General features: G+C 40.3%; 1 protein-coding gene across 1 annotated transcript in view; it reads left to right on the forward strand.

The window, feature by feature from the left end:
- The window catches only part of LOC149075194 (uncharacterized), a 47542-nt gene that overhangs the window by 25324 nt on the left and 4303 nt on the right, over nucleotides 1-17915 (forward strand). Inside the window, exons 2-4 of the mRNA XM_089242469.1 lie at nucleotides 1647-1873; nucleotides 7848-8007; nucleotides 13677-13823. Coding sequence (XP_089098595.1) covers nucleotides 1647-1873; nucleotides 7848-8007; nucleotides 13677-13823 — 534 coding nt within the window. The remainder of the gene's footprint in view (nucleotides 1-1646; nucleotides 1874-7847; nucleotides 8008-13676; nucleotides 13824-17915) is intronic.

Below are 17915 nucleotides of genomic sequence, written 5' to 3' on the forward strand. Positions count from 1 at the left end.
TTGTGTTACAATTTACTACCTCCGGGGGTAAGCTATTCCATTTATTAACAACCCTATTAGAGAAAAACTCCCTGCGACACCATAGCCTTGCATTGTCCCTCACCAATCGATACTGGTGTCCCCTTGTAAAAGCAGTAGATTGGCGGTGTACTAAAAGTTCATGGTCCATCCTATCCATCCCGTTGAAAATCGTGAACACTTCGATCATATCTCCTCGACACCTGCGTTCATCCAATGTAAACATATTCAAAAAATGAAGTCTCTCTTCATAACTCAAGCCCTGTGTGCCAATAAGGACACGCGTAGCTCTTCTCTGCACCCCTTCAACCAAGTCTATGTCCCTCTGTAGGTATGGTCTTCAGCAGAAAGAGCAGATGCTTTAGTAAGATGCCAAGACTTTTTCGTAGCTTCCACACAAATTGTTCAAGAACTTCTGGGTTTAGAAGAGGAAACCTTTATTTAACAAAAAAAAGTGTATTCATTACCAGGCTTCAAGAAAGCAATAGAAGAGCAATCAATCATTGTTCGTAATAGTAGCTTAACAATGATAATGGCAAATTTTTTTTACATTTTAGGGAAATACGAGTAATGAGCAAGTTAAAATATCAGATGTGAGAAAAAAAATAAGAATTACAATATTTTAAGACATCAATGAAACAATAGACAAACATTGCCCCAATGTGATGAGTTCCAGTTTCTAGGAATTTCTTAGGGAGAAACACCATGAAAACTTAAACGTAAGCGATGAAAAATGTGTCGTTAAATACGAGGTCGCTGTGATTTCATTGACGTTGTAAGCAAGGTTCATTAATATTATTCTCTAGGGGGGTAATCGGCCCGAACCGCACATTATTTGCGTTTTAGCCAAAATATTGCTACAACCGAGTTTGACTGTATTCTGACACAATTCACTTCAAGAGATGAAAGGCAAGTTGATTGCTTCCAAGGCGACAGACCAAAATATGGGAAGTCGGAACATCAAAAGATTGACAAATACCAACGATAGACCTTAGATTTTGGTTCATAACCTTAACAATATATGACAAAATATCATATTAAAATTTTGTAATGATATAATCAATAGATTTTTTGAAATCGTGGTTCAAACTAAAGTAAAATGTCAAAAATAGCGTTTTTCTTGGAACGCTTCTAAAGTTTTATTCACATATTACGCAACACTGAAGTGGGTTTGGCCATAGCCCACTAAACAATTAATGTCTAGTCGGCCGAGGTCTGACTTAGGGGTTCTAAGCATCATATACACAAAAAGAGGCCTGTTTTCAAATAACAAGAAATAGGGCTCTTTCATAATTTTTTTTTTAAAAATCGATATTTTCTTCCAAAATGATGTCTTTAACGTAGTCGGATACTTTAAAAGATTGACAATAATTGTATGTATCCCCATAGAATATATGTGTCCACCAATATGGATCCTATAGGATCCCTTGATAAATTTCTTCTGTTCTTTACTTTTTATGTCGCGCAATAATAATAAACGAATAATATGAAAAATAAAGTGAAAAAACAACGCGAAAACAGCTGTGACAATTTTTCAAGTTTTGGTGATTAATGCACGTTTTATGATGATGGAAAGGGATTTCTTTTAGCATTTTGGTATTATTATTCGCGTTTGAATTCTTTTACAGAGAAGAATCTGATGCTGGAGAAATCATCGTCAACCGTGGTCTACCGGTCAAGTATCCGTCATTCAAGAGCATGTTGAAGCTAATCAATCGCTGTAGCGACTTGACGAAGCCGATTCCGTCATCGTCGATGGCAGACGTAGGAAATGACACCATTTTAGCCGAGGTACCTCACGAATTGGATCTCAACAGATGGACATCGTGGTCATTATGGAACGGAATCTTGCCAGGTACATAGTCACATCGGATCTCGATTCTCACCATCGAGTCGTTACTTTAATTACTATCGAAAACCGTACACTCGGAGTCCCGTTGTAGTCGGTTTCATTCGCGATCGCAATTATAATTATGCATACTACGATGGTCGTTTGACAAGTAAGGTAAAAAAGGGTTTTTGCCTTTTTCTTTTAATTGTATTTTATTGTTCCGAATAATGTCTCTCGCAAGCATTCGAGATGGCAAAGCACGAAGCAATTCGAAGGACAACACAGAATTATTTCACAGAACAGCTATTGACACGATTTATAAGCAGAGATTTTGGTGAAATACGCTAAAAACACAGAGAGCGTATTCTCTCACATATTAGAGATCTCGTCTTCGTGATAACTCGACGAAACTCATTTTTTCTCTTCTGGTGGCACTTTTGTATAGCCGGAGAAAAGTCGAGAAGTTTTTCGAATTATCTTTGGCGTCATGGCATTGCCAACTTATCTACGCTGTTGCCAAACGTGCCAAGTTTGTCGTTAATTTGGCGAGATTTTTCAGAGAGATGCCTAATTTTCATTTCTACATAAGATAATGACTATTTACAGATGAGAATGGCATAATAAGTGATAAATAAGGACTATTTCCATAACTTTCGTAACATTATTTTTTAACAAGGTCTCTTTCAAGTTCCGCACACTTTTTCCAATGATGTCGAAATTTCTTCATCCCGTCAAAAAATTACGTTTTCTCTAACTCTTCAAAGTAGGCCCCTGCAATGGCCCCTTCATTCTATGAGAATTTTTCCACAAAGCCAAACTTTCAATATCGGGAGCGGGGGAAAAAAGTCACGTGGGGCCAAATCTGTAAAATTCGGTGGATGAGGGGAATGATGCAAAACTTAATTCATGTAATTAGGCTTTTGCAGCGGCCATGGCCCCCCACATCCTGTAGCAAGGCCCCTAGGCTGGGATCTTTTGCGGGCCCCTCGGTCAGACTTTTAACGGGCCCCTTCTGTAGCTAATTTATAGCGTGAAAAGCAAAAAAAATAATATAATCGTCTCGGGCCCCAGGGCTAGAGCCCTGTCAGCCCTCCCCCCCTATGTGGGGGCCATGGCAGCGGCCTACTTGTAAGATGGTGTATTGTCTTGGTGAAATAGGGTTGCGCCAATCTTGGCCATTTCATCTGCAACTATTCTGTAAAATTTCACAGAAATATGTAAGTATGCCAGTAGGTCACATATAATGTTCTTCAATTGTTGAGAAGCAACTCTCAAAGTATTCTATATAGACTGTGTGTGTGAGGTACTGATTGAAAAAAGTGTCCCGTAAAATACGAGTCATATGGTCAAGGTTCGGCAACGTTTTTCATGGAGAGCTACGTATTCTTCTTTCCTCTTTGGGCGCTTTCCATCATGCGTCGATGTGCGATATCCTTGGTAGTTAGAAACACGAGAACGGAGAAGGGGAATGTTAGCACAGGTTATTACGCTCGTTTTGACTTGGCTGAAAACAGTGCTCCGGATACTGATACCGCCATCTACCTTAAATCTTTTAAATCTGTTGCATCTTAGAATATATTTGAATATAGAAAAATATAATATATATTTATATCTTTATCATTAGAATATAATACATATTTTAAATTAGAATATAATATTAAAAGAAGAGCATGAATTTTCATAATTTGCAAAAACCATTGCCGATGGCAACTGCTGAATCTAAATAATGATTTTCAACGTTGTTAAGAAATCGATTACGCTCACTGTGCAAATTATATGCATTAATGTTGCGTTGATGGAGCATTATTATTTTTGAACTGCATAGATACGCAAATAATGTGAAAATAATTTGATAAACAAAAATAAATGTTTTTAATGTGCGGTGCAATACTTTACCAATCGTAAATACTTGACTACACATTTTCATCTCGATAGGTGTCAGTATATTTTCCAAATTTGCTCCCCCTCAGAATATCCGACCAAAAGTCGCCACTGGTGTTTGCATGTGCTTTGAGAGTCCCAAAAAAAAAAATGTGGCGGCCATCACAGAACACAAAACAGCAGCCTTTACCCGTATATATGGGACGACTGACAACTTTCAGTCTCCACCCCACCCCCATGTTTCATTCATGTCTGCTCCTCTGGTTTCATTCTTCTACCACTACTTTGACTGTTGTTTTGCCCATGGTGTACAGTGGCGAATACACGTTTCAGGTTTCACCCACGGTCAAAAATCCACGTCTAAAGTCTTTTGACATCTGAAATACGAACAAGGAGATTCGTTTTTGATATTTATCACCGTTACTTCAAATAGATCTTCCAAATTTGTTGCCAAAAGAATGCACGTGAAGGGGCCAAAAAAGCAACTACCTTGATCTGTTGTCTATCAATTGTGAAACAGATTTGTTTCCCGCAACTCGGTATTTGCACATCCACTGCAGAATGTGTGCGTGGCCATGCTTATAGCTAGAAACAGAAATTAAAAAATCTTTATCAGCCCCCGTCCAATGAAATTGGAATGTTAAATACAATACAGTGCAAGTGCTTTTGATCTCTATTGGAACATGAATGTGCAAACCACACACCGCTTCGTAATCACTGTTTTAATTAGTAATTTGGGTATAATATCGTCTTTAAAATATCGCAGCTCCCGTGGCCAGAAGCAGATTCATGGTTGTGCCACCCGTGGAGTTACAGAAATTTCGCTGCTCTTATCCCATTCAAGTCTAATTGCATTGACCACTCATTCCTCAAACTTGGCAGCCTGGCTTTTAGCCTTCCCTCCAATAAATGCGCCTCTGTCTACACTCTTTTGGTCATTCTCATGCTTCCACACAGTTTCTGTCCACGCACACGCTTGCACAATTTCTTCGTGACACATGCTCACGCACCAAGTCACTTTTTTAATCACTCCTATTCTCTCTGGCCACACTTTTGATCATTCACATTTTTGCACACGCTTCAAGTCACTCTTTTAGTCATTCACCGACCTCTAGGTCACTGACGTGCTTGCACACCGTTATAAGTACTCACACACTTATAAAATCTTTAGATCATTATTTTGGTCGCTCACCGACCTAGTCTCTTGCTTTCTAGGTCACTTTTTCCTTCAGTCATATGCTTGATCTATCTCTGGGTCACTCGTTGGCCGAGTCCAACGGTTCCCAACCTTTTTCAGTCCGCGTACCCCGAGCTGGCTCGGTTCCTTTCCGCGTACCCCCCAACCCTCCAGACTCTCCCCTTCCAATCTGTTTCACCCGTTAGTTTTAGAAAAACTTCAAAAAAGGTGAATGTTGAATTAAATTAAATAAATTCATTATTTCGGTTTTTATTTTTCAAGTAAGAAACAAATTATTAACACAAAGATTGGGAAAAAATTAGTGTGATGTGTTTGGGACTGTATTTGAATTACAAAGTTTTGAAAAATTACGCTCAAAAGAGGGTAAATACAAACTCAAAACTGGAGCTGCGTCTAATTTGCTTCTATATTTACGAGTATTTTTAATGCAAGTATACGAAGAAAACGCCGGTTCAACAAGCTCCGTGCTAACAAATGGCAACAAAAACCATTATGGCTTTTCTAGAAAGTTCACTGTATTCATCACCTCGACGAGCCCAAAAACTGACTGACTAGGTGGTTCACCATTCCGCCATTGAAGATGATCTAGCAATTTCTCCTTTTCTCGAATCGACAATGAAGTCGGTTCAAAATAGTCTTCTTTGAAAGAATTAGATGTCCACCGATCACCCATTTCCGGCTCTGAAAAATAATTTTCAAAAGAGGATTTTGATCCTTCCAAGTGGCCGACTGTTAAATTTAGTTCAGCTTGCGGCAATAAATCGTGAAGCACACACTTCCCAAAAAAAAGGGCTACCTAGTGCCGAAGTTCGAACAGCAACGTCAGGACTTAACCCCGGGACAACCACCTAACTTCGGTGTGCAAAAGCAAAGCGTTGTAAAGGCTGTCAATGTTTTCACACAACAATTTAAACAACCTGTAGTTGGTAGGATTCACCTTGACAAAGTTGACAACGTTGACCGCTTCATCAAGAACGTTTCGCAAATTTGGAGGCAACGGTTTCGATGCAAGGCTCTGCCTGTGAATACAGCAGTGAGTCAATTGCATTTTGGGGGCGACTTCTGCCACGCGTGCACGATGGCCCGAGTAGCAAACTTTTTCTACTCAGATGGATTTTCCTGCATCTGTGGTGAGCCCAATGCATTTTGACCATTGAATTCTTTTTCCAACAAAATAATGATTAATTGCTTCAAATACTACTCGACTGCCCCTCGCCGCCTGGCAGTCGAGTGGTTAGGGAACTAGCTTCTCACTGTGCAGGTCTGGGTTCGAATCCCGGTTCGGGCATGGATGTTTACTAACTCTAACAAATTCCCTGGACGGATCATGCTGATCCCTTGGGAATACGTGAGGAACACGTTTATTAAAATTATGAAAAAAAATTATAAGTACGACCCCTTCAATGGGTGACAAATAAAAAGATATACAGTACATATATCAAGTACTTAGCAATTATAAGTAGCACAAAATATTGCGCAACGTCGGTACTTTCGTCGACTTGGATAGAAAAAACTTCACAACCTCTGACGTGACTCATGACTGTGCTCTCAACATCGTCTGACATGTCCCGTATTCTTCGAGACCGTATTATTTGACAGAGGTATTAAACTCATTATATGAGCACTTTCCTCTGCAAACATGCATCTGGCAGCATCTTTTCACCAATGGTGTGATTTTTTCCCAGTCTCGCAATACGATAGCTAATGTAGTAGGAGGTCTCGGTAGCTTTGGTAGAATCACTTTTGGAAGATTCAAAATATGTTTTCACGTGCACGGTATTTCATTTCGGTGTTCAGTCCACTTCCGCACAGATCTAATTTTTTGCCACTGATCCGTAGCGCAAATCGCGTGAGTAGTTGGTGCTTGGTAGAAAAGTTGACGCAGAAAATTGTGGGAATAATACGCGCACTCTTCAATACAAACGTCCACAACAAAGGTTAAACACAACGCGAAGTAATTCTTCGCTTTTATGCGCAGCCCGGGATGTGTCAACAATCAAATCTGAAACACAGAAGTAAAGTGAGCCGAGAGGAAGGAGTTCACGAATACCGATCATAGGTTGAGCGCGGGCGAGAAGGCCGAACCTTCCAGCAACCCCTCTGTTATAGAAGATTTCAAATATATTACAACTGACAATATTAGTAAAAACCTCGACCTACATTAATAATTCTTTTTAATGTTTTAATTATTTTTTTCTTTTTTTAGATTGATGGCCGCCCTTACCATTTTTCTTTTCGCGTACCCCCTAACGGCCTCTCGCGTACCCCCGGTTGGGAACCGCTGGCCTAATCCCTCGTTCTCTAGACAGAGAGGTGGATTTATGGTGTATAATTATGAACCTATGGGTTACTCAAGTTTTGCCACCATTCACCAATATTCTATCAATTTTCTTGACTATTCGTTCTTCAAATTTGCCGCCCTTTCGAACTTACCATTCCGGGCTGAAGCCCTCTAATCCCACCAGGAGTCATAGCACACCGTTTGGTAATCGTTGCGTTAACGATGTAGTTAGTTTAAAAAAAGTTTTCCGAAGTTTCAGCGTTCGTGACTCGTTTGGGAGTCTCAGATCGGAGTATTAAATATGTCCCTGAATCATCCGATGGCACCTCAGGATATCATTGACCTAATGCGAAAAAAAGCTATGTTATTATGTTGTAAGATGGGCTTCTTAAAATACGGGACACCTGTAGTAAAAAAAAAAGAACGTGTGACTCTATTGCGCTCGTCCACACAAATGTTATTAGCATAATAATCGCAAACAATGTACAATACGTGACCTTGAAGAAAATTCGTTGTTTTATTGCCAGGGCTGACCACGTTCCGAAGTCACTTCACGCGCATATTTTATTCTTATGGACAATAGATAATATAAATGGCCTGTTTGAATCATAATATGACTATAATGGAATCGTTCGCAGGTACGAAATGGTGTGGAATGGGTGACATAGCGAAATCTTTCGACGACCTCGGTCAGAATGCCGACGTGGACAGTTGCTGTAGAGCTCACGACCACTGTCCAGTCAAGCTGAAGGCCTTCCGTTCTGGATACGGCATCGTCAACTTTTCTTTCTACACCAAGTGAGTAAAATACACTAATTCAATGCAAATGCGTCGACTGGTTTTTTCCCCAGTTTTAATGGCACCGTTGTTTTGAACAAATGTATATTAACCCATTTTTATTCGTAATAAATAACGATCTCAGATCTTTACTCATCACTTTCCAACAGCTAATGGCGAAAGGGTCAGATATTGAGAGGATTTCTTTTCTCAGCTCAGTGTATGAGGGAAAACTTTTTTTGGTTGGATATTTTTTTTTATGCCGAAGTGAATTCGGAAAAGAAAAATCGACTAGTCTCCGCAGGGAATCGAACCCAGTTATCTTCTTCTCAATCAGGACAAGCACGCTATCCATATACACCACAGGAGACGTGATCATTCCTTCCTTACGCTCTGTAGCGTGACGTGCTGAAATAGAGGCGGAGTAGTCTCCCCCCATCCCCAATAAGGAAGGAATGGTCATGTTTCCCGTGTTGTCCTGATTACAAGAGGACTAGGTTTGATTCCCGGCGGAGACTGGTAGACTTTGCTGTACGAGTTCACCTTGGTGAAATATTATTCCACTGATGGGGGGGGGGGGTGATTAAACGAAAAAGTGATGCAGAGATTCCCCTAGATAAAATTTAAATATCTATTAAAGTGGATACCGCTTGTAACTTTTTTTCAAAAACCGCCATGAAAAAATGTTGTAAGTGGGCAGAATGCTTTAAATGGGAAATCTCGATGAGTAAAATCGAGCACATAGTGGTACGAAGGGGTACGCGGTACAAGAATTGCGACTAGGAAGAAAAAATCGCATAAGGGTGGAGGAAAAGATATCCACACATAATTAAGGAGGAGGAGGAAAGAGGTAATGACCGGAGGAGTTCAAAAATATAAGGGTGTGATGAGGATGATATCCCCACAGCTCTTCTTTTTTTTAAAGAGAGAAAGAAAAAAGAGAGAAAACGAACCTATCAGCAGATAGCGAAAATCAACAGATCGAGGTGAAAACAAACAAGTTTGTTCAAGTCGCGCACCTCGCTAAGTGGCCACTTTCTCTCCTTTGTTTCACTTCTCGAGCATGTGCTGTGTAGAACAAAACAATACAACTGTTTCCGTCGCTAATCTCTATTATACACTCCTGTACCTCTTGGTCGTCCCACTATGTGAGTTGTGAGAGACAGACCACGAAAATGAGTCGTACAAAGCAGAAAAACGTTTCAAGTGGGAACGTTATATGCTGGAGCCCATGGCCCCATGAGGAGCCACATGGAGATTGTGGCTCCTCTTTTCTTATTGATAACAGCCATGGAATTGATCGTGGAACATAACTTCAAGCAGAAACACTCAGTTAATGTTGACTCTTTTTTATGCTGAAAATTTTTGAAAAACTGATGTAAATTTAATGCAAATACAAATACAAGGTCACAGCAGGGAAAATGCCCAACGAGGTGACTGAGAAAAAGATGCTCCGAACAAATATGGATGGCATATATTTCTAAAATACAGCAACCCAATTAAAAATGCAATTACAAACAATATACACTGCTGGCCACCGTAAATGCAACACCCTGAAGGAAGCATGCAAATAATATGAAATTTACAACATGCATTAGCGGAGGTGAGATATTCAAATGATTAGAATTTCAGCGCAAACGCACATCACGCGCGCCTGTGGCGCCACTTCAAAGCGCCACTTAAGGCTTGGAGATTTCGACGATTTGAAGTGCGGCAATTGTGTTTTTCTTGTGGTTTTTTCAAAACAAACGATCAATTATGCCTCGTAGAAAACAGCGATCATCTTTTGATCAAGTATCCGAGTTCGACAGAGGAAGGATAGTGGCCTACCGAGATTGTGGATTATCTTTCAGGGAAATCGGTAGTCGTGTTGGACGAAACCAAACAACTGTAATGCGGATATGTGATCGTTGGATGCAGGAGGGTACGACGGACCGACGTGTTCGATCGCATCCACCTCAGTGCACCACTTCACGTGATGACAGGCGTATTGTGCGTATGGCAGTGACGGATCGCTCAGCCACATCACGAACCATAGCACAGCACATTCAGTCTGTACCGCATCATCCAGTGTCTGCGCGTACCATTCAACGCCGTTTACAGCAGAGTGGTCTGTCCGCAAGACGTCCATTGCTTCGTCTACCCTTGACGCAGAACCACAGACGTCTCCGCCGCCAATGGTGCGATGAAAGAAGGATGTGGACGGCACAATGGAATGAAATTGTCTTTACTGACGAGTCACGCTTCTGTCTGCAACACCACGATGGTCGGATTCGAGTCTGGAGACACCGTGGAAAGAGGATGCTGAACAGCTGCGTTATGCACCGCCACACTGGTCCTGCACCGGGTATTATGGTATGGGGCGGTATGGGATATCACTCTCGCACTCCTCTAGTACGCATTGCCGGTACTTTAAAAAGCCAGCGCTACATCTCCGAGGTGTTGGAGCCAGTTGTCCTTCCTTACCTTCAGGGCTTGCCCACAGCCATATTTCAACAGGATAATGCGCGACCACACGTGGCACGCATTGTCCAAAGGTTCTTCGTCAATCGCCAGATTGAATTGCTTCCCTGGCCAGCTCGCTCTCCGGATCTTTCGCCGATAGAAAACATGTGGTCCATGATTGCTCAACGATTGACCCAGATTACATCCCCAGCTGCCACACCAGATCAACTTTGGCAACGCGTGGAAGCTGCTTGGTCTGCTGTACCCCAAGAACACATCCAAAGTTTCTTTGAATCAATGGCGAGGCGTGTGGCAGCGGTGATCTCCAACAATGGCGGCTACTCTGGCTACTGATTTTGGCAGGAACCACACTTCACAGAAGTCTATAAATTTAATCATTTGATGCTTGGTCAACATGTTATCTACAAAATAAATATTGTTGCGATATCTCTTGTCTTTCTTGGTGTTGCAATTTGGGTGGCCAGCAGTGTATATACACATGATAAAATGCTATTCAATGTCCATAATGTATTTATGGTTGTCTTACTCTAAGTATGGATGGATAGCTTCTCGACTTACCCCAACATGTTTATCGTATTTCTTTTTTAAACATGTCAATTGTGTTAGAATTTATCACCTCTGGTGGGTAAGCTATTCCCTTTATTAACAACCCTATTATAGAAACATTTCCCCCTGCGACACCACAAACTTGAGTTGACCCTTACCAATCGATGCTAGTCTCCCCTTGTAAAAGCAGTGAATTGACGGCGTACTAATTTTGAACACTTCGATCATCTCCCCGACACCTGCGTTCATCCAATGTAAACATATTCAAAAAATGAAGTCTCTCTTCATAACTCAAGCCCCGTGTGTCAATAAGGACACGCGTAGCTCTTCTCTGCACCCCTTCAACCAATTCTATGTCCCTCTGTAGGTATGGTCTCCAAAAACCTTACAGCATAATCCAGTCCAGGACGAACTAAGCCTCGAAAAAGCGGAAGAATGACTTAAGGAGAACGTGAAGAGACTTTTTTAAAAATGAGACCAAGCATTCTATTCGCTTTTTTGACCACCGCTGAACAATGTTCAGAAAACCTAAGCCACTCGTCAATGAGAATTCCCAAATCGGTGACCCTGGTTGCTTCCGGGATAGTGACACATTCAACTCGTAAGAGAACCGTGGGTTGTTTGAACCAAAATGAGCGACCATGCACTTATCTACGCTAAACGTCATGCTCCATTCATTTGCCCATGCTGCAATCCTGTTTAAGTTGGTCTGGAGCAACTGCCTATCGTTATGATTCCCGATTACCCCCAATAGCTTCGCATCATCTGCGAATTTGCTAGTAATCCCATCGATACCCTGATCGAGTTTATCGATAAAAAGTGAAAAAGAATGGGGCCAAGGACATGCTCGAGGAACTCCACTTGTGACGCCTGTCCAACCAGAGAATTCACCGTTCACCATAACTCGTTGCGACCTATCTCTTCACCACGATTCTATCCAATTCAGCAAGTTGCCCCCAATTCCAATCTCGTGTAAACGCTTCAAGAGTTTACCATGTTGGACCCGATCGAATGCCTTCTGGAAATCAAGGTAAACAACATCTACATTTTTGTTCTTACCCAAAGCCTTCGTTACATGATCATAGAAGCAAAGGTGGTTAGTTACACATGACTTTCCCTTCCTGAACCCATGCTGATTATCCGACAATACATTATTCTCTTATATCCACTTCACAAACTGCCTTTTGATGATAATTTCCAAAATTTTTGAGAGGGAACTCGTCAAACTCACTGGACGATAATTGGACACAGCTTCTCTACTACCCTTCTTAAACATCGGAACAACGTTAGCAAGTTTCCAATCCCTTGGGACGATACCTTCAGCGACACTACTTCTGTAAATCTACGTGACTGGTCCCCGACAATTCATTAGCACATTCCCTGACATTTATGACCGCAAGCTCGACCCATATAGTTTCAACATCACTTCTCTGCACGTTACACTCTCTAGGCTTCAAATATTAAAAAAGTATTGTAATATATGTATTGTATTGTAATAATTGGTATGTAAGAAAAAGGTTCATCCCCATTGTTTACCCAAGATTCTGTAATGGCTATATGATCCAGGTCCTACACATATTAGTTTCTAAAAAAATCTTTTGTTATTACCCAAGTTCTTGGCATTTATTAGCGCCGCTGTGGTGGTCGAGTGGTCATAGTGACGGACTCGCATCGCGAGGATCCGGGTTCGAACCTCACCACAGTGGTGGTCGGCTGAAGTTGGTTTCCTGTGGTTCCCAACTTTGAGGCGTAAATGCGAGTCGATCTCCCCATTAAAAAGTTTCGCCACAGAGAGCAACAGACCTACAACGATAAATCATTCAATCATTACACTTCACTCATAGTTAGAAAAACTGTTGGCAGATGGCGGTACTACACATAACAAGCATTACACAGAAACGGACTTCACGCCAGGTTTCACTACACGTACACGCACATTCAAATATAAATACAACGCCACAACAGACAAAATGCCCAACGAGGTGGCTGATAAAAAGATGCCCATAAAAATATGGTTGTCATATCTGTATCCAACATGTACCAATTCGTTAGAGGTTCCGCAGAGGAATATGGACGAAGTGCATGTCTGGTTTAGTAGTAGTGGCATTTATGAGTACAAATTTTAATTTGCCCTATGATTTAGTGTCAGTCGAGGAGCCATCCAAGTCAGAGGTGGGTAATTCCCCGTCCATACTGTTATTATTAACAATGCCTAACCCACATTCCTGTCTACGTGGTCTGGAAATAAAAAACCTGACCTGAGCCTATTGTAAACCTCCTAGACCCCATTCACATGAAGATCTTGACAATTGTTTTAAGATATAGATTAATAAATTGATAGTACAGAAGAATGTTTTGCAATAACTTTTTATTTAATGACTTAGCAGAACTTTAACGTTTCAAATCAACAAAAAATACTTCTGCATTCCCCCTTTCCTTGGGATTTGGTCTTTCCTATACCAAAGTTCATCAGCCTTTTTTGGCAAAATGTAATATTTAATCTTCCCACTTTCATCAAATTTGGTGTACGTTTTACCCGGATACATTCCCCTTGCATATGAAACAACCTTTTGATTCGCACCTTTTGATTTGATCAAACTTTTGAACTGTGACGTACGTCGAATGCACCAGACAGAATTTTCTCGCTGATTTTTTGTGTTTTCTTCTTTCGGGAACAGGTCACATTGTGATTGTGATCGGGAGCTGTTGGGCTGCCTCAAGGGATCCAACAATAGATATTCAGATGCCGTCGGCAATTTCTACTTCAACGTGATGAGAGTTCAATGCCTGAGAGACCATCGACCATTCGTCTGCGTGGATAACGGGTATAATTTCTATTTCCATGATTAAGATTATTTTTTAGCAAACACACACATTCTGTACCTCTCTCAATACTAAACCATGAACTACATTTCTCAAAAAAATCTATCAATTCATTCACTATCTAAAAAAAATGAAGGGGTACCCGTCCCCCAACTCAAAACCGTCTTAACGATTTTTTTCGATTCACAGATCAAGAACTTTGTATGTAATGGATGAAAATTTCATTGATTTGCTGTCCCTCCCCCCCCCCCCGTTTGACTCTAGGGAGAATGCCGTACTGGTAAGATGCTCACCATAAAGATTGCCGTCCGGTCAAAGGGTTCGATCCAGGAAGAAAGGGCATAGATAACAAGTTCTTTCCTTACGGAACTTGAAGCGACCACCGATAGATGGCGCCTTCATTTCCGACCAACGTGATCGGTTATAAATTGCTGTATGGCGATATGACCGGAGTTGGTGTGGTTAAAGTAGTAGTAGTTTGTTTGTCTTGAGTCTCGTTGGCCCATCCGAAAAAACGCTACTGCACCAATTGCACAATTATACATAAATGTATTTAAAGTAGGGCTGGGAATCGATTACAATTTTTAACCGAATAATCAAAATGTTTTAATCGATTAATCAGTCGAATTTTAATTCCATATTTTTCGTAACTAAAAAATATTCAATTGATGCAATGAAAAAACATGTTTTATTCATTTCTGTCTCGCTCTCACGCACCTATTTGCTAGATCTAAACAAATATATGAATACATTAAAAAATTAAGCACTTTAATATGCTGAATATATTTATGAAATCCCTGAATTTCTTCACTTAGATGTTGATGCTTTTTTAAAAAAAATCTTTTAATTTGGGTTAATCACTGATTTCGAAACTACTTTCGATCATACTGTCACTAGTGCCGTCTTAACGCGTGGGCCCACCCAAGCGCAGAGGGACCTCATGATAACGACATCTGATGCAGATTTCTGAGATTAAGCACGTGAATTGGTGGGCATTTCTAGTCGGGTAAGGGTCCTCAGACGCAGGACCGTAACTAGAGGAAAGCAGAGGGGGCAACTGCTCCAGGCGGCGAAATTTTGGGGGTGGGAACAAAGAACACCGTGTTATAAAATTATCGAATTTCAAAGTTGTAGGGGTGGCAAAAATCCTAGTTACGGCCCTGCTCAGAAGAATCTACTTACCCGGAAGCCCATGACGGCCCTGACTATTGCTTTTAATCCTAGAAACTTCTCCCAAATGGTTCTTGTGAGGAGAGGGGCTGATGCTCCCAAGAAATTCTTCTTTCTGAAAAATTGCTATTCACAGTGGAGACAATTAATTTTAGTCTTGTGTGTTTTGAAATTGCCTGCAACCTGAATTCGAAACTGAAATAATCAGTTTTCATTAACTTAATCGACTTCTATTTTCCCCCAATGCCAAAAAAAAAAAAAAAAAACTTGATCTAAATATTGATCTAAATATTTTTAAATTTGGTCACTTATCGAAAATGTTATGTATAGGTACATAATTTAACACATCTTAATCGGTTCCGTTAAAAAAATCAAGTTAAATTACAAAATTTTTAAGCAAATTTCAATCGAGTTTTAATCGGGTCGATCGAGTCGATTAACTGGACTAAAATATTTAACTGAGATTTACAATTGATCGATTAACCAACTCGATTAATCGTGCCAGCCGTAATTTAAAGCAACAACAACCTTAAATGCGAACTCAAAAAAAGAAACATACGTACTTAAATCTGAAAATATGATCGAGACAAAACAAAAACTTGCGATGGTCCCTTTTCTATGTTGAGGGGACTTTCACGAGGGGCTTCTGATAACCTTCTGTAGAAATAAGCATTAATAATGTAAGGCTAATTAGGCACCTCCTTTTCCCCATGATACTATTAGAATAGGCACGACCATATACATCTCGTATTTTACGGAACAAAGTTATTTTACCAAAGAAGACAACAGATAGAATAATCAAAATGCAAGCAAAGAGAGAGCCTCGAAATGTCCACTAGGTGAAAAACTACATTAATTTAATTCAAAACATGGACTGAATATGAGTGTATCACTTGTAAAACATTGTGGGCTTGTTTGGTTGTCTTCCAAGTGAAAAAATAAATCTTCATTACTTAATTACGGAAAAGCAAGGGAGAGGGAGAATTATGCCAATCCTCTTATTCACCATAGGCACCGGAACCTAGGGGCTAATTCCCCCCCCCCCCCATGGCCCCACAAGGGGTGGGCTAACAAGGCTCCAACCCTGGTCCCCGGGACGATTTTCAGGTTTTTTTGCTTTTTCACGCTATAAATTTATCATAAAGGGGCCCGTGAAAGTCTGGTCGGGGCCCTGCTCCAGGATGTGGGGAACATGTCCCCCCCCCCACCCCAATAATTTGTGAAAAAGCAATGCAATGCGTCTTCCTCCTTCTGCGTAAGCGCTTGAGTCCCAGAAACTTTCGTACAAATGGGTAATATGTAATATATCATATGAGGAATTATATACAGGTTCTAATAGGTAATTATGTAGGTATTATGAGTTCTTACTGAGAAACACGAAGGCGAAAACTTCTTTGCTAACGATGTTGGTACCTTCTGAAAAAACACAAGGGACAGGTTTCGTTATAAAAATATATTTACCACACTATATATTTTTAAATATATTTAGAATATACTACATATATTACAAATAAATTTAATATATAAATATATTTATAACCACATTTCGTCCTTTACAACTTGACACATGCCACTCTTACCGATATTCCAGCACGACAATGATCATAAATATAGCTCAAAGGTTTCCAAACTACTTAAAAGGCAACAAAATGAGAGTTTCATGGGTGGCCAAGTCAGAGCCATAACTATCAAGCATTTATGGATCGAGTGCGATAGACTGATCGGAGCCAGAAATGATTTGAATTCGATGATTTTTCAATTGTGCGAAAAAAGAATGGGGAAAAAATATCCTCTGAGAGAGAGAGAGACTATGGGACAAACCCATCGAATCCATACCAAAACATGGCAAGTAGTTTTACAATCAAACTGCTTCAGACAAAGTGTTTTGACTAACTCTACTTTGTTATGGTGCCCAATCCATGACTAAAAAATTCAAATAGAAATTTTGCAGACACATTTATGCTTATATGTAGAGATGTCCTCTCCACTTGTTAATACAAGATTCCTTGAAAGACTGGTTGTGTTTGGAGATGATGACTTACGAAGAAAATTCATCTCTGCCTCCAAAATCCTTCTCCTTATTAACAAGTGAAGGGGACATCCCTACATACACGACGCCATCTGATGGCCTATGTCATATTAGTTGATCGCTGCCACCGTCCTTGTACGGAGCCATTCAACATATACTGTATATACGCTCGAAGGGATAAAAGCTGTTTCCATAGCTTAGGGGAAGAGCACTCGTCCGATAAGCGAGAGACAAAGGTACACTCCGAGGAGAGCAGAGATGAATTTTCTTCCTAAAATCATCATCTTCAAATATAACCAGTCTTTCGAAGAATCTTGTACGTTTATGGTTGTCAAAAGACTTTTGACAGCTACTGTAGCAAAAAACTAAAATTCGCTTACATATTACAAAAAATCTGTTAAAACGACAATTTCCCCGTGATTGAGAGTTTGCCGTTATAACGGAATTTTGCTGTACAGGGTTGTCACGAAGTCTGAACCTGTTTTGGAAAAAATTTAAAAAAAAAAAAAGCTGTTAAAGACAGATATAAACGGTTTAAAGCATTTGAAAGAGAAGGTTTCAAAGTTTTTTTTACTTTCTACATGTGCTCCTTTAGTGACGCAGAGGATTGCAAGCCTATATAACCTTTCTTGCCATGTTATTTGTAACGTGGATGTTACAAAGAATGGAAGTAAAGAAAAAAATAGTAACTCTCTTTAAAATGCTTTAAGCCGTGTTTTTGTTTCTATCTTTTTAACATTTTCTTTTCAAAACTGGTCCAGACTTCTGCACCACCCTGTATATTAATGGCAGTAGTGCCCTCACATGCGCAGCGGCCAGTAAGCATCGCCACGAAATTTGCATGCATTTGGTTTCAAGAACTTGAATTAAGATTCGCTTATGAATTCTATACTTT

This window comes from Pholcus phalangioides, unplaced genomic scaffold (assembly GCF_987345545.1).
Source record: "Pholcus phalangioides strain wild (caught in Gottingen) unplaced genomic scaffold, Ppha-v1.0 ptg000015l_1, whole genome shotgun sequence".
NCBI classification, from domain to species: domain Eukaryota; kingdom Metazoa; phylum Arthropoda; class Arachnida; order Araneae; family Pholcidae; genus Pholcus; species Pholcus phalangioides.